Consider the following 23006-nt stretch of genomic DNA (forward strand, 5'->3'; position numbering starts at 1 on the left):
AGCTGGCCATACACGCATTGATTTTTACTGGCAGATTTGATCATCATCGAATTTGTGTTGAACTTGAATAAAAATATGTAGGCAGTGTATGGGGGGGATCGATCCCTCTCTGATCACATTCATATCAGAGACGCATTGATCTGTTTGTCACAAAAATCTATGAGTGTATATATAGCCCATGAACTGTTCATTGTACTTTGTTAATTTTACTCTGCGGCTCTGCGCTAATGTAATGATAATAATGACAACTATTTCTTTCCATAGCATCAGTGTTTGCTTGGAGTTCCACTGATGTTTAATGTATATGTATGCCACCATGCCTACAAAAATGAAAACATACATTGAACTTTTTTTGGAATCATCAGATCTCCTTTTTCAGTACAACTCAGCATACTCTCTCTCACTGCCTAGCTTACACTGTCTGGCATATCTGGCTGCCTGTCACTACACTAGTACACTGAAGAGAAAGAGTATCATTATAGTAAGGCCCCTCCCCAGGGTGCTGATCATATGGAGGTGCATCAGTGATTGGCTGTAGACATGGCTTCCGGACACACCCTCCTTGTGGCAGAGGAGCCCAGCACATGCTCCATAGCTCAGTGTAGTGTAGCTGTGTGTGTTTCAGTATATTGGAAGGCTCAGCGGTTCCGGGAACGGGCTGGCATGGGGAAAGGAGCTTTGTTAGCTTTCCTAGTGGCATCTTACACTGTGCAGCACTGTCTGTCCTTCTCACAGTCTGTGGATAGTGATTTCACCTTCACTCTCCCTGCTGCCCAGAGAGAGTGCTTCTTCCAGCCAATGAAGAAGGATGCTACGCTGGAAATAGAGTACCAGGTAACACGGCACGGTTATTTATAGCTCAGCAGACGGTCGCGTGGTTAATTGTATCTCATTAGACGATCGTGTGGGTTGTACATAGTTGTCGGGTTGTTAACAAGGTTCCTATAGCCAGAATGCATGGCATAAATGTTTCTAGATGGCCATAACGTTACTGCAGAGGATAAAACTACAGACAAGAAGCCTCATAAACGGTGAATTGAGCAATCGGGAAATTGTGGACTTCTCTGAAGCGGCTCACCATACCAGGATACTAATATAAATAATGTAACTAAAGTTTATGGAAAGTAGTATGGTCAGCTGATTCACGTTTACTAGACGGGCAGACATTCCAGCCACCAAAGTAAAATCAGAAAGAAGTCTGAATAACTTTCTGCTGAACCAATCAGAAGTTGCAACATCATTGCTACAGGACGCCGGAAGAACCCTGAATGGCTGGTAGTGGGGATGGGATTTTATCTCAGACATGCCAGCAGAATGTCGTTTCACTTCTGTTATGTCATGTTTGTAAGGGTACACGATAAACCCAGGCAGCATCTGGCAATGTTATTTATATAGCACAGTATTTAGATTTTAAATGTGAGATTTAGTGAAAAGTTAAATGAAACAAATCATTTTGATTATTCACACCCACAAAATAAAACAGTGTATTGTATATGCCAATATACAATAGTGTAGCTGTGTATGCCAATGCAGCTATATACTAACCAGTATACAAAAACAAAACAAAAAAGCAATGATGTGTATGGCCATAAGCCAATACCTCAAATGGACTCAGTCACTGGTGATCTTTCAGCGTACATGTAAAACAGGGGACCCAGCGGGAATCCCCATAGGCATACAGCACTACCATAGCAAACTCGCTACATTTGGTGGTAACCAATAATGCTTAAGAAGTAGGGGACCCAAAGGGGAAACTTATTAAAATTTCAAGTCAATCAAGGAAGAGAGAAGGGCACTGCTGCATAAGAATACCCTTTATTGTGACCGGGTCGACACACAGGTTACAGCAGTGGGGGGAGGAAAGTTGTCTGACAGCTGTTTCGCAAGGGTTAACCTTGCTTCATCAGAGACGGTCTCTGATGAAGCAAGGTTAACCCTTTGCGAAACAGCTGTCAGACAACTTTCCTCCCCCCACTGCTGTAACCTGTGTGTCGACCCGGTCACAATAAAGGGTATTTTTATGCAGCAGTGCCCTTCTCTTTTCCTTGATTGACTTGGACTTTGCACTGCCTGGGAGAACGCTGCAGGTAAGCCCAGTGTGACCTGGTATCCATCCCTGCCGCATTTAGTGCCAGTTTTTGTTCCTTTTTCATTTGAATTATTAAAATTTCACACCGAGACCCGCAGCCTTTGGCCACTGAGTTTTGGGCATTGTGCTGGCTTAGGCTGCCGCCTTCTCTCGCACAACTTTACTAAACCTATATGGTTGGTGGTGTTGGAAAGTGACTCCTGCTGGGTCCCCTATTTCTTACACATAGAAGCGGACATTTGTCTGTGGGGATTCCAGTTGGGTCCCCTTAAGTAGACTAGCGCTGAAAAGGCAGCGAGGTTATTTGGGCACTGGGGATAGCCACTAATAGAATATCACAAATAACTGATATTCTAGTATTGAGAATTGGCTAATTCTTACAGAATAGTGGTAATTTTTACTGATATTTTACTATAACCTAACCCTCTTCTCATAGTAAACCTCCCTCTGGCGATGCCAGACACTAATGTACCCCCGTGCTGCAGTCTCTGCTGATATCAGCTCCCCCTTTCAGAGCTAAATTTATTTATATCATAGTGACAAGACCCTGACCTGTCCACCACTACCATGGACAAGGTCTCCTCCTGCCTATCAGCCATCTCCTCCTGGATGTCCGCTAGGTACCTGAAACTAAGCCTGGACAAAACAGAATTTATGATCTTCCTATCCCGGCCATCCATGACCCTCCCAGATGTGTATGTTACTGTTAACCACGCTGCCATTCGCCCTACCGCTCAAGCCTGCTGTCTGGGCGTCACCCTGGACTCCGCACTTTCCTTCACCCCCCCCCCCCCCCTTCCCATCCAAAACCTCACAAAGTCCTGCAACTTCCACCTCCGCAACATCTGAAAGATCCGCCCTTTCCGGACCTCTGTCACCACCAAACTCCATGCCCTCATAATTTCCCACCTTGACTACTGCAATGCCCTTCTGTCTGGTATCTGCAAAAGTTTTGTTCCTGCAAAAGATCCATTCCTGCAAAATGCATTCATAGTCTATGATATCTGCAGATCCTCATACACACCTTGTTTAACAGACATTCATCTGCAGATCAGATCCACCAGGATGGATCTTCAGATCTGCAGATGATTGCCAGATATGCAGATGAAGTCTGTTAAACAAGGTGTGTATGAGGATCTGCAGATATCATAGACTATGAATGCATTTTGCAGGAACAGATCTTTTGCAGATACTGATCTGTTGAATGTGTGCAGCATCTTTGTGTCCAGCATCTTGCAAAGATTTTTATCTGATGGGGAGTTCAGCTCAATAGAATAGACTGTGTAGAGTATGGTTCTCATACTACATGGAATGAGGTAAAATTGGTCTGTGATCTTGCCTTTTCCAAAGACTTTTATCTCAAGTGTGTATGTAGCCTTACTCAGAGGTACATACCTAGCCGTTCACTCCGCTCCCCCAATGAACTTTGCCTGACCGTCCACCGCATCACCCAGTCCCATGCACGACTCCAGAACTTCTCAAGAGCCTCTCCAACACTATGCAACTCCCTACTTCGCCCCCCCCCCCCCCCCCCCCCTTTAGGGCTGCGCCCTCCTTCAACATCTTCAAAAAGGCTCTCAAACGCACCTTTTCACTCTGGCCTACCCCAGACTGGTGTTCTAATCTTGCAGCTGAACTCTGGTCCCCTACCTTTTCATGTCCCTATGTCTCCCTCTAGATTGTAAGCCTTAGGGCAGGGTCCTCCTCCTTATGTCTCCTACCTGTTCACGCACCTCCATTACTGTACACCCATCTGAGTGAACTCGACTTGCCTAATCTCCATGCTCCTATCCAGTGACTGACTAATCATTACCTTGTACTCATACTGTGCTATGTGATCTGATTTTTCTTGCATTCCTCTATTGTCTTATTACTGTGTATCACCCCTAAATATCGTCTGGAACCTTAACTAATAACCAGCACTGCGTAATAGGTTGGCGCTTAATAAATATTAAATACAACTATGTATACTCTGCAAAAGTGCTGCAGAAGATGTCATTGTTTTATAAATACGAAGTGATAACTTTTTGAATTTAAAAAGAAATGGAGCATTTACACATGCGAGCCGCAGAAAAGGGGATTAAATCACCCTTGTGGTCACCTCTGCCTGCTGCACTCCACGTAGTGTTACATCACTCTGATGCTGAAGGAGGGAGCATTGCAGTGATGTGGAGTGCAGCAAGCAGAGATGGCAATAAGGGTGGGTTAACCCCCCTACCCTGCTGCACACTGCATTCAAAAGTCGGAGCTCAAATTCAGAAGCTCATCCCTACGAAGTATGAAAGAGTACCTAAAGCCAAATAAAGCCTGTGATGACAGTCTCTGTCTGAATGATGGATGATTGGGGGAGTCGCAGGGTTAAATACTAACCCGTCCTAGATATGTTCTGGTCCACAGGAGTTTAGTGGACAAGTAGTGTATTGAATTAATGGACTAGTTCACTCATAACACACCAATGGGTAAACACCATTTTACTATGGGTAATCCAATAACTGCCCAAAAAAAAGTTTTTATCCATATTAATTCTAAAATCAGCATAAGAGAAGGAAAAACATCTACATAAATTACACATAAAAATATAAAAAGGCCATATTGCTATGGCTATTTCACATATTATTGCCATGACATCCTATTCAGTTTTACAAACCCACGTGCATAGGTGGACCGATGGGAATCCCAGTAACATACTTCCTGCCCAGCAGGGAGTATGACCCTTATTGGGGGGGCGCTATGTATATGACCATGTTGGCGCACTCTGCCGCGGGTCATGTGATTGTCGTTTTTTGAGTTGCGGTGGGATGCGGCAGAAGCATTGCAGTGCAAAAATCAAGTTTTGCCTGTGGATGGTCCAAAGGCCTCCTGAATCATCTTGGAACCCAACTTTCCAGCACAGGGTCATTCTATACCTATACAGTAAAATTTAACCAATTTTTTTCTGCATTTCCAACTGTAGATGAGTGCATCCAGACTGGACATGTAAGGTCCAGTAATAGCCACATCCAGAAATCTGGATCCAGGAAAACTGATGCAGAACTGATGCATAACTAGTGGAAATAGGCCCTAAAACAAACAGCTTGTGCACAGAGGGGAAATAAGCATGCACAAGTGGCTTAGTTCTACTGGGCACACACGAAGGTCACTTGCACATGGCCAGTCTGGATGTGCTCATTCACAGGCAGGAAATGAAGACTGGCCTTGCGCTAGAATGGTTCACTGTATGAGGATCTGGGAAGCCTCTGACCATCCAGGGATCTCCAGCTACTGAGGTTTCTGTTTTTGCCCCTCTCTCCACTTCAGGTTTTCTATAAATAAAGCCTGGTACACATCCAATTTTGAGTGTCAGATCACTGGCCAGTTTTATCATCATCAAATAGCATGAGGTCCAACAGATTTTGAATGATCCCTAATTTGCTGTATTTTGATGTGTAATTGAGGCTGTCTTACAATAAAATATTTTGTTCACACTTTTTGATTTGTGATGGGGCAGATCTTCTGTTTGCAGTAAGCATCATTCTGTAAATCTAGACCTTTCACCATTCTGCTGTACTGTAATAGGGTCACAGTGTCCTTTACCAGTTCCTGTTATTTACACTGTCTCTTTGCCCATTTTAAAAATAACAGTTCATAGGCGTTCCAATATGTTGGAGCAGATATGAGATGGAGCCAGGCCTTTTCACCTGTGGTATTTCTGCAGAAGAGTTAATGTGACAGTAAAGGGAACCTGTAGCAGAAAATAAAAGTGCCCCTATGGGGTACTCACCTCCTGGAGGGGGAAGCCTTTGGATCCTAAAGAGGCTTCGCCCATCCACCTCCACAGTCTGATTTTGGCACTGGAACCTCTGAAAGTCCGATTGTCAGTGCATGTCAACTCTTGCAAGTGCATGCTAGCTCTATTGGTTGGCTTACATGGGAGATAACCGGGTTGGGTCTGCGCTACTGTGAGACACAAGCTGTCTGCAACTTCACAATAGCACAGACCTGATAGGGCTCGGCTATTTCTTGCAGAGCCAAGTGAAGCGTAGCTAGCATGGATGTGCAGGGAAGCCACTTTTCGAGGGTCCCATTGCTGGAAGGGGCTGTGGAGGAGGATGGAGGGGGGGGGGGGGAACATCTTCAGGATCCAGAGGCTTTCACCTCTCGAGGTGAGTACCGTATAGGGGCACTTTGAAATCTTACAGATTTACTTTAAAGGAACTAATCTAAGGACAGCCTCATGTAGCACAAGGACTGTACATTCTGTTTCTGATCCGCATTAGCATAGGGGAGTATCTCCTGGTGTAAAGCACAGTGTACAGGTGAATATCCATGTGGTTGCCAGAGCTTGATGTGGATTTAGTGGCCGTCTCTTCCCGTATTGGAACAGCACAAAGGGATGAGCAGAAGTGACGTTGCTGTATAGATGGGGTGGAGTTGAGCGCTATACATTCAAGTCAAGCCTTCAGTGGCACAGTTAGACTTCCTGCATGGGGGAAGCATATTTCTAACAATCAGACTCACTGTCTGGATTAAAGTGTTAGTGTAATTTTATTTATGAGCGTTTAAAATGAGGCTTTGCTCAGTAATGACGTGTACTTCACTTCAGGTCAGTGACATGACTAGGTACTCTGTAAAGTGCTATGAAAAATTTCAGCACTATATAAATACATTGTAATAAAAATTCTTATGTTCTGATTGCAAATGGATCTCTTGGCCCAAAGCAGGACATATGGCTCTAGTGTTAATGGGTGTAACAGCTTATACTGTACATTCTGGGGCTGACATGCCTGTATCTCAAATAGTGTGAAATAAATAATGCAAGTACATTGTAGCGATAAGGACTTTATTCTACAGCCAATCTACAGTGTAACATATCCTGTCCTTACACATCTTACTGCAAGGATGCCCAACTTCAGTCCTTGAGGGCCATATTCATGCTAGTGTTCAGGATGGACAGATGAATGGAGAAATGTGTTCTGGTTAATGAACAACACCTTTCCTCATTCAGTTCCATTATTTAAAGGATACCCCAACTGAAATGTGACATAATGAGATAGACGCGGGTATGTACAGTGCCTAGCACACAGATAACTATGTTGTGTTCCTTTTTTTTTATTTTTCTGCCTAAAAGAGTTAAATATAAGGTATGCAAGTGGCTGACTCAGTCTTGACTCAGACAGGAAGTGACTACAGTGTGACCCTCCCTGATAAGAAATTCCAACTATAAAACACTTTCCTAGCAGAAAATGGCTTCTGAGAGCAAGAAAGAGGTAAAAAAGGGGAATTTCTTATCAGTGAGGGTCACACTGTAGTCACTTCCTGTCTGAGTCAGGACTGAGTCAGCCACTTACATACCTGATATTTAACTCTTTCAGGCAGAGAAAGAAAAAAAGGAACACAGCATAGTTATTTGTGTGCTAGGCACTGTACATACACATGTCTATCTCATTATGTCACATTTCAGTTGGGGTATCCTTTAATTTGATCTGTGCCAAAATGTGTGAGGCTCTCGGCCCTTAAAGATAATCTGTACTCTAAAATTCTTACAATAAAAATCATACCATTCTATTTATTATGTTCTCCTGGGCCCCTCTGTGCTGTTTCTGCCACCCCCTGCTGCGATCCTGGCAGTGTTTACAAACAAAAGACATGGCTGCTAACCAGTGTGATAGGCTGAGAGGAGCTCAGTCTGACTCACACAGAGCTTGCAGGGGGCGTAGAGAGGGTGTGTATAGCTTCTATCCTATCACAAGCATACCAGCACATTCCTGCCTGAGTGCCTGAGCCCCGTCAGAGGAAAGATTAGATTATATAACAGAGATAATACAGCCACTGTGCAACTAGGAAAGTCTGCAGTAAGACAGACCACATTAGAACAGGTATAGGAACTTATAGGATAGAAGAAATAAGGCTGAGTCTCTTTAAAGGAACGCTATCGATACCCAAGTGTTCTAAAATGACAATGTACAAATAATATCTAAGTAGCTGTGTAAACATTTTCCTACTTTTCATGTTAAATATCAGAGGCAAAAGCTGTAATTTATTGAGCTATGGCTATAGCTATATTGGGACAAATGAATTGCAGAAGTGGTGTCTGCTTCAATGCACAGCCAGAGTTGCATATCAGACTACAGAAAGCAAATATCAAACATATCAAACTCTGAAAGCAAAAACAATATGAAAAAGCTGTGACAATTAGTTACATTTCCTCTCCTCTCTTCAGACACTTCAGTCAGAAACAGAGCTCCCAACAGCTGCAGCTCCTGTGTCCTGTCTCTCTGTCACACACAGAGCTACACATAGAGTTAACTGATCAAGTGTGAGGGGAATTTCCCCTCTCCTCATGGCTCAGTCAGCCGTCAGTTTTGGCGTCAGTAAACTTTGAATGTATTTTGCTAACAGTAAACAAAGAAGTTGCTACTAAAATGTATACACCAGTATTTAGCTGCACTTCCCAAACAATTCCTGTGTCAATTGAAAAAAAATATGTGAATCGATAGTATTCCTTTAAGGACTGGAGATGAACATCCCCATCTTACCTGAATGCCCAAAGTTCTAGGGCGACAGCATGCTTGTGTTCTGGAGGTAGGTAGCTAGCCAGCCTAATTCAGTCTTGGGACAGCCTCATTGAAGCAGGAATAGCCCCATAGCTGGCTGATTGGCTGGTAGTGACCATGAAGTTGGTGTGAGTTGTTCCTCCCTCTTCCCAACTAACCTCACCATGGAAGTGGATTTTGTTTTTACAAATAAAGAACACTATCATTAAAACTTGTGATGTTTAGCATATGATTTCCTTTTGCAGGTTCTGGATGGTGCGAGTTTAGATGTGGATTTCTATATCGTAGCTCCAGATGGAGAGGTTGTGCTATCTGAGACTCGACAGTCAGACGGGGTCCACACGTGAGTTCAAAAAGCTATTTTGTGTGAACTGCTGGTGATATTGGTGAGCAGACTCAAATATATATGTATATTTTTACCAATCAGGCTGGAGACGGCAGATGGAGATTACCAGTTCTGCTTTGACAACACCTTCAGTCACATATCTGAAAAGGTGATCTTCTTTGAACTGATCTTGGATCACATGGATGGAGATGAATTTCAGCAGGAAGACTGGAAGAATTATGCCATAGGCACCGACATCCTGGATATGAAGCTGGAAGATATTATGGTTGGTGCAGTTTTCTTTCTGAGTTGCACTCACAGCTACAGGAGTTACTGATGGTAAAAATATTGGTAATTTATATTACTGATATTTTACTATAGACAAACCCCACGCCCATTCTCACTTGAACCCTCCCCCAGTGCCTAAAACTATCCCCCCGCCTAATGCCTAAAACTAACCATCCCTCCACCTACTGCCTAAAACTAATCCCACCTCCTAGTGCCTAAAGCGAACCCCCTCCTCCCCATCTAATACCTAAACCTAAACTCCCTCTCCGGCGCCCGCTATTTGTAGCCACTCGGATACTCTATTACAAACATATATATTATCCTATTGGCTCCTTATGTACCCGATCTGTCACTACTCTTACATCAGGCGCACAACTCGCCAAGTTGGTGCCCGATTACTGATATTCAGTGTTGGTATCGATTAGATGCTTATTGGGCCCTGTGCCTAAATCGCCTGTTTTGTAAAATTGTACCTCACCTCTGATTTACAGTACTGCACACTCTTAATTTGATCAGAGATGTTGGCATCTTTACTGCTGGCAGGGTGAATCACTATTGAATGTTTGTTCCTGCCACATAAACAACAATATATAGTATAGTATGGTACAGGCGGTATAAACCTGGATGAGCAAGCTGCACATAGCCCACATTCCGAAGCAGAATACCACCCCAAGGGCCGGGGCATAGAAAATATTTCTTGCGGCCCCCTAAAAGAGAGCTATGCTAACACTTACTGAGGGTGACTCCAGGGCCCATAGGGATCATTCACCCAGAGCTACCATAAACAAATCCTAAATTGTATTTTTGATCATCAGGACAGGAAAATGTTGTGTAGCGCACATGAAATTATGATATTTGTTTGGCACTCCCATTTTCTGTTTTGGCTTACAAGAAGGAACTAGTTTTCTGTAAGTAAACTAAGATAATTCCATAAAGAAAAATGGGGCTGAATTATCAGTCACCAAGTCTGGGGACTTTGCCCTTATGACGTATTAATTGTTTATTGTGATACTTTTGTGTTGCCTTCAAACAATGCAGATGGGGCACCAAACTGACTGAAATTGTTGTTGCTGTGGTTTTTTTTGTTTTGTTTTTAGTAATATTCTGTACATTTCTAATTTAAACAAAAATTAGTTCTAAAACAATAGATAAATTATATAGATCTGCTGTGTTTAGACAGCTTACCTACATGATGGTTTGGGTATTACACATTGTCTTGTACGATATGGAAAGAACATGTATAATTTCCATATTTTATTGTATAACTCATAGAACGTACAGACACTACTTTTATACTATTGTGGTAGGAAAATTTTTAAATGAGATTTTATGGGACAGTTTTAACCTGAGTTAACAATGCATTCAGGGTAGCATCTAGCTTGTGTTGCATTTTTTTTCCCCAAACCCAGCCTGTCTTATTTTTCTGTGTTTGAATTCAATTCCTAATTGCTTTGCTCAGCGGTAGATTGAGGCCAAACATGTGTGAAAGGCTTTTCATACATACTCGATAACAGAAACCCCAGGATACAATTTTATACCAGGAATAAATTAAAGTACTATACACTCACACTGATGGGTTAAGTGTTTAATCTGTTCTATTACACTTTGCAGTCTCTCATCTCTCCCTTAAAGGGAACCCAAGGTGAGAGTGATATGGATGCTGACATGTTTATTTCATTTTTAATAATTCACATTGCCTGACTGTCCTGCTGATCCTCTGCCTCTAAAGGCCCACACCTACTACTCAATTTTTTTACTGCAATTTTTCCGACAACTTTTTTGAGTGACGAGCGATTGTTTCTGTGATGTGGCAGCGTGGGTACAGGCGCGTGATTAGACAAACAACGCTTTGCAAAGCGATAAGTCACGGCGGATCGGATCTTTAAGATCCTTGGCGACTCGTGCACAAAATGCTCCAATCGTTGAACTCTCGATTGTGCCCGGCGTGTGTTCCCACAGGCAGGAAGATGGATCGTTTTTTCTGGAGGCATCACTGTGAGGTTCCCCGATCCATCGTAAGGTGAGTATTAACCTCCCTGGCGTTCTGATTATGCCCAGCCACACGGCTGCGCATGGTTTTTTAAACCTATTTTTTTTTTTTTTTTTCAAATCATGTAGCTAGCTACATGATACCCCCCTCCCAGCCGAATCCCACCCACCCTTCTGATCGCCGCCGGCGATGATGGCCGTCAGGAAATCCCGTTCTGAACGGGATTTCCTGCAGGGCTTCCCCCGTCGCCATGGCGACGAACGGAATGACGGCAACGATGTCGTGACGTCATAGGGTGTCCCGATCCACCCCTCAGCGCTGCCGGGCACTGATTGGCCAGGCTGTGCACGGGGTCTTGGGGTGGCCTACTACGGTAGCGGCGCATCGGCGGCGATCAGAGCAAACACGCAGCCAGCAAAGTGCTAGCTGCATGTTTGAAAAAAAATTATCAAAATCGGCCCAGCACGGCCTGAGCGGTGCCCTCTAGCGTCTCTGGACGAGCTCAGCTCGTCCAGAACGCTAGGGAGGTTAAGCTTCGTACGTTTAAGTCATAGACCCTGAACTAGCATGCAGATTAGATGTCTATGACAAATCTGACAAGATTAGCTGCTTGCTTGTTTCAGGTGTGTGATTTAGACCCTGCTGACCAAGAAAGATCAGCAGGACTACCAACTGGTATTGTTAAAAAGGAAAGAAATATGGCAGCTTCCATAGGTGTCACACCTCGGGTTCCTTTTTAAATCCAGTTGTATAGTTAGGATCCCAGAAGATCTGGGGCGATTCTGGACACCAAATAATGGGAATTTTTGCAGTACACCACAGGAAACATAGTCATGACAGATTGTGGGCAAAACCAAATATTGCACCTGAATCCAGCAGGGGTGTAATTATACATCATTGGACCCTCTGAGCAAAACCTTGGAAGCAAAAAACGCAGCTCTAACTACTGCCACATAAGATGTGACCATGTACAGATTGTTTTCCACTACAGACCATCTTAGAAATCTAAAGATCATAAGTAAGCTGGCGTGTCCTCCAAATAGCACAATTGAGAAGGCATGGCCCCCAAACAACAATTAGTGTGCACCTACCCAAACATAATCAGTGGGTTCCCCCAAACTTAACTTTGCAGCCTACCCTCTCAAACAGCATAATTAGGCTGCATGTTTCCCCCAAACATGATCCAGCATTGTGCCTCCTGTACAGAATTTGTGTCCTATGCATTACAATCCTTATTCGGTATCATTTTAAGACATGATAGAATAAAGCAGATCTGATCGTGTGAAACCTGGTAGAAACTTGCTGCTGTAGTTAATTCAGACAAACACACCATTGTGCCAGCTGACAAACATGAAGTTGGTATTTGCTGATAATTACAGCCTATTTTGTTCGCCATCCAGCTCCAACATTCAGTGTGTAATTTTCATATTTATATAGTTTCAGTTACATTTGGATTTCTTATCTAAATAAATTTACCATACAAACAGAAAAAAGGGTGTAACCATACACACAAAGGAGGCACACATGGCTTTGTAATTCATATGGAAACGTGTCAGTAAGGTGAGCATGGAGTCTCTCTTGACATTTCCAGTGACAGATGAGTAAATCTTGCATGATGCATACAGGAAGCTGCCAAACTCATGAGCAGACAGCTTGCAGTTTGCTGGTATGCCCAGCGGATTTGCACAATACATTTACCAGAGTCCAGTTAGGATAAAGTTCAGCATTTCATTTTATTTTCAAAACGGCAATGGCATTGTGCAAACCTCAATGAAGTTAGAAGACTTTCTAATTGCAGTTGCTGAATATACTATATACATAAGTGTAAGCTGAGACTGATATTTTAATTGCTATAAATGGTTGACCTGATTATAACTTCACACAGCCACAGTGATTCCCTGACTCTTGTACCGCAGCTGGCTCCTATGGTCTAATCCAGTGATCTGCAAACTTGACTCTCCAGCTGTCAAGGAACTACAAGTCCCACAATGCATTGCAGAAGTCTGACAGCCACTGTCATGATTCATAAAGGCAAATGCATTGTGGGACTTGTAGTTCCTTAGCAGCTGGAGAGCCAAGTTTGCGGATCACTGGTCTGTCCCTTTCCCTTTGTGGTTCCTTCATCACTTTCTATGTAATGCTGGGTTTCAACAAGGTTATTACATTTTGCATGCGTGGTTTTTTTTTTGTTTTTGTTGTTTGTTTGTTTTTTGTATTTTCTGCAAATTTTCATGTTTAGCGTAATTGACAATCATTACACAGGAAACCGATGCGTGGTGCAAAAATCTGCAGCAAGCTGTTTGGGCTGGGGCACACCGAGCGGCTTTTTGAGCGTTTTTGCTGCGGATACGCTAGGGTAATGTATTTCAATGGGGGTGTGCACACCACAGCGGGAGGCATTTTGCAGAAACGAATCCTCCCCGGGTTAGGCATTTTTTGGATTGCGGAGGCGTTTCTGCCTCAATGTTAAGTATAGAATGAACGCAAACCGCTCTGAAAAATGGCAGATCGGAGCGGTTTGCCAGGCAGTTTTGTTACAGAAGCTGTTCAGTAACAGCTTTACTGTAACAATATATAAAATATGCTACACTGAAATCCGCAGCAGCAATCCGCAAAAGCCTCATAAAAATAAAAAAAAGCGTTTAAAAATCTGCTAGCATTTTGCGGATCTGCTAGCTGGTTTTGGTGTGCACCGGGCCTTTGTGTTTTTGTTTTTTTTTACTACAAAAACACATTCAGCGGTAACTGTTATATTGAAATTGCATTGCTTTCAGTACTAATGCAAATTTTTGCAATGCGAATTCACACTCAGCGGAAATGGGCCTTAATGAAGAGTGTGCAGAAGATGTGCTTGTTCCACCAACAGTGTGGCCCTCACACCACTAGTCCCTCCCCTCTTCCAGTAATGCAAAGTGCACACACACAGTATACTGGAGAGAAATTGGTGTAGCTACCAATCCTCACTTCAGCTGCTATGCCTCACCCACAGCTCACCTGAGTGTCCTTTGTGTCCACTGCTGCTGCTGTCATTCGGCCTCATTTTGGATTCTGCTTCCAACAACCATCATTTAGCACTACTGTGGAATATCCACAGTGAGGCTGGCTGCATGATGTTGGTAGAATGCGAACCCAAAACAAGACTGGATAAGGGGAGCAGCAGGAGATGTGAGTGGGCAGCAGCTGTTTTGAGGAGACCCAGTGCTGGAATCACGAAAGGTAGCGATGCCAATTCCTGTGTGTGTATTGCAGGGGGGGGGGGGGGGGTTACACTGGGGACTGCACAGTCTGTTAAGTGACCCAAAAATGAGGATTAGCTACAAGTTCAACTGGTTCCCCAATATTATTAGTGTCTGAAGTCATAGCTGAAGTTTCACTACTCTGCTTTTCCTTTTCTTCTCAAAATCTGCTACAGAGGCATAAGCCTTGTACACATGCTAGATGGTCCTTGAACTAGGCAACTGGTTGGGGCCACCTCTGGTGAGCAAATCTACCATGTGCCAGTGGCGTATCTACCATAAGGCTACAGGTGCTCACAGCACCGGGTGTAGCCATGGCTGGCGTGGTGCTCAGTCACTGTGTTCTTCCACCTGGGACCTTTTTTTCATAGTTTGGGCAAAATTTGGGAAAAATAGCAGCAGCCAGTGCAGGGGATTGTACTACTTCCTGCACTAGATGTAGCACCCCTTCCTGTCCCATGGGCAATGTGTCTTCCCGCTCTCTACACACAGCCTGCAGTGAGTGAATGTGCAGAGCAGCAGGGTGAGTGGAGAGAATGATTGCTGTGCTGCAGCTGGGACAGTAGCAGGGAGAGGTGGCAGGATGTGTTTAGTGCTTCAGAAGTTGCCTGTTGTTAGTAGCCATGTGCACTGGCTGCTGTAATACCAGAGTGACCTAGACTATTGCTTATTTATCCTGATCAGAGTAATTAATCAATAATGCAGGGCAATCTGCTGTTGCAGAAGCCAGTGATACAGGTGCTGACAGCCAACTTCTGTTGTAAGCAGAGAACCAAGCTCCAAGCATTTTAGATAAGATTACTTGCAATCAAGCTAATCTCTTTTCCCAGCTCCCCCTCCCACCCTGCTGTCTTCCACATGATCATTTCCTCTTTTCAGATTTTATTGGCTTCATTTAAAGTGTAACTGTCAGGCATAAAATCAAAAAATCAATTCTTTATTTTTATCTGGTAAACAAGTAATTGGGATTTTAACCAGGCAATCCATCACTCTTACTTTTCTTCTCCATAAAACATCATTCCCCAGTTTCCCTAGCTCTTATTTGTACATCTGCTGCACAAAGGAAGTTGCAGGGCATGCTGGGTTTTCTTTTTTCTGCTTTACTTCACTTCAGATATAACTAATGCAACCTGATTAGCTGAAGCCTCTTACCCTTCTGTTTTCCCCTCCCACACCTCTGTTCTTCTCAGATTGGCCAATATTTGTCATGCTGAGACAATGCACTTTCTACTGCAGAGCTGGGTGGTAGTGTCTGAAGACTGGGAGGAGGGTGGGCAATGATACACAGACAGATTAAGGGAGGAAATGATGTCAGGATTGGCTACAAGATAGACACAGTCAAAATGGAGAATCCTAAGAAGGTTAATCGGCACCGGGAGTCAAATACCCTAGGTACAACACTGCCATGTGCACTGCAGCCCCTTATTATTCTTGGTAAACCCCAATGCCCTCCTACTCACCCCGCCCATTCCGTCGTGAGCCATGCAGTCGGCCCTTCCCTAATCCTGATCCCTGCGGTTGACAGTAACTCAGATAGAGAAGTTGTTTAATTGTATAACGCATCTTTGCCGGTTCCACTTTCAAACCATTAGGCTTTATTTATCATCAATGCCAATAAGAAGCAAAGCTCTGCTAGTTTTAATGGAAGGAACCACACTGATAAAACACAGAGGCACTCATTCAATTCACTTTTTCTCCTAGGAGATCATTTTCATCTTGTGTTTAAAATAAATTTTCAGCACTCTTCTATAGAAAAAGTAACAAAGCAGGTAGCAAAGTCAAATGTATTCTATTTTCTTGCTTGTCGGTGATTTAAAAGCCATTTTATTAAGTAATAATAACTTTGGAGAAAAAGTGAATTGAATAAGGGTGAGTGTATACCCTTTACAGTATGTTTAATTTATGCACAGTCTTCTGTAAAGCATGATTACCTTATTGTACTGTATCCTTCTTGAAAGAACAAACTGTACTTCCTGGGGAGCACATACTACAAGGCTATACCTCATTCAGATTTCTGAATGCAGAAAGGTGATACTGTAGTCAGATTACTCTTCTGCAGCACAATAACAAGCTCACAGTGCTATGCTAAATCTCATTGAAGCTATCAGTTGAAAGCTTATGACGCAATTGAGGCGTGTTGTGGAGCAGCTGGGAGACTGTATGCTTTTCATTGTACAATTCACATAGATCTAAAACTGAATTTACCCTCAAGGACTTGACTTTTATAGATCAAAGTATCCTGTCAGTCATACCCTGTCCTTTTTAATTTTATGCTAGTGGTTGACCATACATTAGGTGAATGGATTCTCTTTGGTCTGTAGCCCTGTTGCTTAGCATGTTTTCTTCCATTGTCTGCTGTGTAGGAGTTGCTATGTAGTTCATGAGTAAGATGACATCCATCTGTCATAGACCATCCTGCTAGTTACCAGCACCTCTTCTAGCACAAACTTACCTGTGTAATGATCTGCTCAGCTTTCTGCACGGGCAGACAGCTGTTTGTCCATTCTTTAGGTCTGAGTGTTGCAGGTCTCTGGAAAAGAGACCTGTCTTCGCTTTGCAAGTTTCAGAGTTGCTCTGTTGAGGAATTTGCATACACTTGTCATGCAAATTGCCTAGCTGCCTCCTCTGATGGCTTGCAGTATATAAATACCATTTTCTCCCAGCATCCCTTGCTGGTCATGGTGGTTTGTTCCTGCAAACTCTCCTGGAGTGTCAGCCTTGCTGTCGTTTGCTAAAGATTATCTTAGAGTAATTCCTGAGAACTGTACTAGGCATCCCTTCTAGTGCAGTCAGGTTGTATTATCTGTATTGCCTTGTTCTGTCTCTCTGTCTCGATTGTCTTGTCGCCAGCGGCGGTCGACAGGAAATCGTTCTGTCTGGGAGTGTAGGCCAGAGCTGCGGTTGCTACTGGCTGCTCCATCTGTCTGGATTGCATTCGCCCTAGTGGTAGTGGCAGTGCTTCCTTCTGTATTCTGCCTTACGGGTGCTAACCAGAGCAGCGGTTGCTTCTGTTAGCCCCATCTGTTTGTCTGTTTGGATCGCATCTACTCTAGCGGTAGCAGCGGTGGTTCCTTCTGTATTCTGCCTTAGGGGTGTTAGCCAGAGCAGCGGTTGCTACTGGTAGCCCCATCTGTCTGTCTTGTCTGGTACGAACGCTTGCTGTAGGCTCGGTGAGGTAACCGTTTAGCAAGCGTTCGCGTTCTCTATTTCGTGTTTGTGTTTCATTGGTTAGTTAGGGTGGCACGCTTATCAGTGGTCGCCTAACGCGCGGTGATCGTTCGCGTTTTGCTAGCGTTTGATATTTTCCTTGATGTTCTGATTGTTCTTGCTTGCTGTGCCTTTTGCTACTCTCGTGTTCTGTCCTGCTCAGTCTTGAGTCTGTTGGCAATCGCCAGTCTTGCGATTGCATTCGTACCTTCTTTCTGCGGATGTGTGTTCACCGTCACTGGGTGGCGACTGGATTGGTGGACACACATACATTGACTCTGTGCTCTTTCTCTACACTTGTGCTCTGTCTAGTTCGGTCTTGTGTCACTTTTGGCAATCACCACTCTTGCGATTGCGTTCCCACTTCGGTTCTGTTGTGTGTTCACCGTCGCTGGGTGGCGACTAGATTGGTGGACACACATACATTCTGTCTCTGTGTTCTCTCTCTTTAAGGGCTATCTTGCCCTGCATTGCTTCAACTCGTACAATTCGTACAATGGAGGATTTCCGCAGTGTCGGCGCGCGTCCTGTGCACTGACCACGGAAATAATTCCCCGATCGTTACAACCTGCAATTAACATAGACCTCTTTGCTTAGACATCTCTTAGCACTTATTATTATTCATTTATTTATTGTATTTATAAAGCGCCAACATATTACGCAGCGCTGTAAGTAACTACCGGTAGTCACTCCAGTAGCTCTGTCTTCGGTAAAGTATAGATGTAAGGTTGCTGCCTAGCTCTTTGTCTGCTACTGTCATGTTTCCTCTAAATACTTGTGAAAAGTGTGTGTGTGTGTGTGTGTGTGTGTGTGTGTGTGTGTGTGTGTGTGTGTGTGTGTGTGTGTGTGTGTGTGTGTGTGTGTGTGGGGGGGGGGGGGGGGGGCGGCCTCAAAAGCAGTATTTAACTAAAATAGCAGTTGCCAAAGCCATGGATGGTTTACAAGGTCAGAACCGGTGGAGGCCAACTCAGAACATTATGCAGTTGTTTTACTGGGTCAAGGGTGGCACTTGAGACCCTCCACCACATTGATCTCCACTTGTGTAGAGTGAATGAGGTGTGTTTTAAATTGTACCTGAGATGGGGCCACAGCGCTAAAATATACAGTACATACCTGGGGCTTCCTCCGGCCTGAACGCTCCCACGCCGTCCTCTTTTTGACTGTCGTTCGCCCACAATTGGCCCTGAAAAATCCTCCAGTCGGCAAAGGTGCAGTCCGGCCAGCTGTGCTCCCGTCCACACATGCACAGTTGGCCCCTGGGAAGGGAGGACTTCTCAGGGCAAATTGCAGCCAAACAGGGAGTCAGGACAGCGTGGGAGCGATGAGGCCGGAGGGGGAACTACTGCACATGTGCAGTACACTGCGGACAACGTGGTCTTGACAGCGGCATTCGTGCTGAAAAGGTGGTCGGTCCTCGCACCGGCGGAGATCCTCAGCTGGCAGCTGCGAGCGGAGATGCTGCAAGGGACATGTCGGCTGCAAGGGGCGGGAGGAAACCCTGGGTAAGTATATGATGAGGCAGCATTATTTGACGGACGATTCCATGAAGGTATGTATGCTCTAGATTAAACTTAGCCAGGGTGGCCGATAATGACTGCCTTTGCTGAGAATCTAACGTATACAATGAAGCTCCTGATGGTTCGGCGAACTCCTTACCCTAAGCCCACTGATCTACACTGAAAGGATAGTAAGGCCTGGTACACACCATGCATTTTTCACTCCAGGTTCTATTCCAGGGAGTGATCAGATATTCAGATCTTACATCAATCAGACATAATAGAAAGCTAGCATGCACATGTGATCTTTCCAAATTTTAATCTGATTTCCAATCCGTTTGCCAATTTGATATCGTTCGAAAATTAGTCAGAAACATAAATGCATAAAATGATAGCCAGTAATTTAATCATATTTTCCAGCATGTCTGATCTGCTTACTATTGAGTAAGAGATTGATTTTAAGCTGGGATTGGTCACTGGCAATTGATTGGGAAAAACAAACATACAGCCTACCATTTTCACAGTCGGAAGTAGGATCTGAAGTGAAAACTGCTTGGTGTGTAGCAGGCGTAAAGGTGGCCATACACTGGTCGATTTGCCATCAGATTCGACCAACAGATCCCTCTCTGATCAGAGAGGGATCGTATGGCTGCCTTTACTGCAAACAGATTGTGAATCGATTTCAGCCTGAAACCAATCACAATCTGTGGTGGTGCTCCACCCCCCCCACACACACACATACATACATTACCTGCTCCGCCAGCGCGTGCCACCGCTGTCTTCCTCTCCGCTGGGCTCCGGGTTCCGGCTGGCTTCACTTCTTTTTGTCCGGGGAAGTTTAAACAGTAGAGGGCGCTCTACTGTTTAAACTTCCTGCCGGGACAGGCTGAAGTGAAGCCTGCTGGACTCTGAGCCCAGGGCGGAGACGGAAGAGCGGTGACAGTGGGGATACACGCCGGCCGGATCAGGCAATGTATTGTGTCGGGCATTCGAACGCCACGATCGAGAAAAATCTTCCGCATGGACAGCTCGACGGGAACGATTGATTTCGGACGGAAATCAATCATTTGCGCAACGATTTCACAGCACATTCGATCACAGTGATCGAATCTGCTGTATATCAGCGGAAAAAGCGCTAGGTGTATGGGCCTCTTAATGCTGCATCTGAGCAGAGCAGTCTTACTGTCTCCAAATTGGCAGCCTCTGCTGCTCTTCAGTCCTGGCACATTCCTGTATGCGCAAATTACTGTGGAAATCAGTAACCAAAGCTCTGATAGGTCCACATTACAAAAGTCAGACAGGCTCACCACATGCAATCATTGGGTCGCCATATCTGGACACTTCGCCCACAGAGTACAGGATGTGACAGATCTGCCCATGGATGGTGATTTATTTTTTATTTTTATTTATTTTTTTTGCTAGGTTATTTTTGAATGATAAAAATAAGAGGACCAACCACTATATTATCAGTGGATTTCTATGTCTTTGTGACAATGAGCAGTTCTGATTCTCATCAGCACTGTATATGTTCTTGTCAATCCTTACAGATCATTACCATTTTAAGAATCAAACTCAACAAATGCCAACCCTACATGGCAACACTCTTATCAATGATGTTTATCTCACTGCTTCTGTCTTTATATCTTCTCCCCTTCAGGAAACCATTAACAGTGTGAAAGGAAGACTGGGCAAAAGTCTCCAAATCCAGACTCTGCTGAAGGCCTTTGAGGCACGTGACCGCAACATCCAAGAGAGCAACTATGACAGGGTGAACTTCTGGTCAACGGTCAATCTACTAGTTATGGTGGTCGTGTCTGTCATGCAGGTGTACATGCTGAGGAGCCTTTTTGAGGACAGGAGGAAAAACAGAACCTGATCACTGGAGAGAAAATGTGCCAAAATAATGAGGGAATATAAAACTTAAAGGGGCATTTGTTAAAATGTGCTGCTTCAGCCATCAGAGCTATATCTCCACTATGGTGGAAGATTTATCTTCATTACTCTGGGTACAGTTTTGATCATTTTTGCTTCTTGAAGAAAGTGTGGCTACAGGAGCCTTTTTTGCATTTTTCTCCATTGCTTCGAGTTGATTCAGGTCACATGCAACATCGGCATCCATTACAAAGCCATCAGTGCTGTAATAATATCCGACACTATGGAGTGACCCTCTATTAGGGATTAAGGTAACTTGGCCATAGTGGGCCTCATCTTATACATTGTGTCAAAGAGGACTATAATTCCAGATTAGTGATGGTCATTTCTAGAACTCACAGAGACGTATGTGATAGGTCTGATCAGGTGATAGATATGTAAGTCTCTGATTTGCTAGTTATGATCATGTGCTAAAGCAGGATGTGCTCAGAGCAAATTAGAGCTTTACAAATCTATCAGCTGATTAAACCTATCACATGCTTTTCCATTAGTTCTCATAGACGTGACCACCACTATTGCAAATCAGTTCAGGCAAATTATATCTTAAGCCCACCAGAAAAAAAAGTCTCCTCTGCATGAAATATAGAATCTTGTTACTGTGATAGCACCAATTAGTCCATTAATACACCTTTCTTACATTTGCACCATTTTTTAAGGGGTTGTATTTTTATCTTTTATTCAATACTTTAAAATCAAACTTTTCAGGGTTTGCAATGTGCGTACGTTTTTATTGTTGCTTGAACTGGCTCAGAAGTAAACCTGAGTAATATAAACAGATGCTAGTGATTGTAACGTTACCTTCAATGAAAACTGCGTGATAAAGCTATTTTTGTTTCAGAGCTACACACCGGAAAATGATATGCAAAAGAGTACTGTTGTTAACTGTCACCAGGAAGTCCCTCCCCTTCAGCCTTTCAGGTGTCCTAATTGGTTTTAAATGTGATGGATGGCTTCACTTAGCAATAGGGATGCTCAGAAGCTTTGCGCTCCTAACTCTCATGTTCCCATTTTTTTTATTACACATGCAGCTACTTAAAATTTAGACCTGCAGTTAAGTAGGCATCCTATGATTAAGTAGTTTTTATTACATATGGTATTACCTAGGTTTGTTTCAGGATTACTTTTAAAGCAGCACTCTTAAATGGAATCTGAACCGAGTAATATTATTTAAAACAAACACATGATGTACCTGCAAATGAATATTACATACTTACCTCCTCGTCTGTTCCTCTCAGAAGATCACCATTGTCTTCTAGCATTCCCTTCAAGTTCTGACTAGATTTTGTCAGAACTGAAATATCAGTTTCTGTCAGTTATAACTGAAAGGACAACTGATGTACAAGGTAATGTCCGTGTCTCCCTATGGCTCATATGGGCAATAATATAGTTTAACCACCCTGGCGTTCTGATTAAATCGCCAGGGTGGCTGCGGGAGGGTTTTTTTTAAATAAAAAAAAAACTATTTCATGCAGCCAACTGAAAGTTGGCTGCATGAAAGCCCACTAGAGGGCGCTCCGGAGGCGATCTTCCGATCGCCTCCGGCGGCAAGAGATAACACGGAAGGCCGCAATGAGCGGCCCTCCGTGTTTCGCTTCCCTCGTCGCCATGGCGACGAGCGGAGTGACGTCATGGACGTCAGCCGACGTCCTGACGTCAGCCGCCTCCGATCCAGCCCTTAGCGCTGGCCGGAACTGTTTGTTCCGGCTACGCTGGGCTCGGGCGGCTGGGGGGACCCTCTTTCGCCGCTGCACGCGGCGGATCGCCGCGCTGCAGCGGCGATCAGGCAGCACACGCGGCTGGCAAAGTGCCGGCTGCGTGTGCTGCTTTTTATTTGGTTGAAATCGGCCCAGCAGGGCCTGAGCGGCAGCCTCTGGCGGTGTTGGACGAGCTGAGCTCGTCCAGACCGCTCA

The 23006-nt window shown here is 44.1% G+C and overlaps 1 protein-coding gene across 1 annotated transcript; it reads left to right on the forward strand.

Annotated features, from left to right (window-relative positions):
- The first annotated feature begins 577 nt into the window (after positions 1 to 577).
- TMED5 (transmembrane p24 trafficking protein 5) lies at positions 578 to 22718 on the forward strand. The gene is made up of 4 exons (XM_068239789.1): positions 578 to 834; positions 8868 to 8965; positions 9050 to 9233; positions 20822 to 22718. The coding sequence occupies exons 1-4, from the start codon at positions 664 to 666 to the stop codon at positions 21038 to 21040; spliced, it is 672 nt and encodes a 223-aa protein (XP_068095890.1). The 5' UTR covers positions 578 to 663; the 3' UTR covers positions 21041 to 22718.
- Positions 22719 to 23006: the final 288 nt, after the last annotated feature.

The sequence above is a fragment of the Hyperolius riggenbachi genome, chromosome 6, assembly GCF_040937935.1.
Source record: "Hyperolius riggenbachi isolate aHypRig1 chromosome 6, aHypRig1.pri, whole genome shotgun sequence".
Lineage (NCBI taxonomy): Eukaryota > Metazoa > Chordata > Amphibia > Anura > Hyperoliidae > Hyperolius > Hyperolius riggenbachi.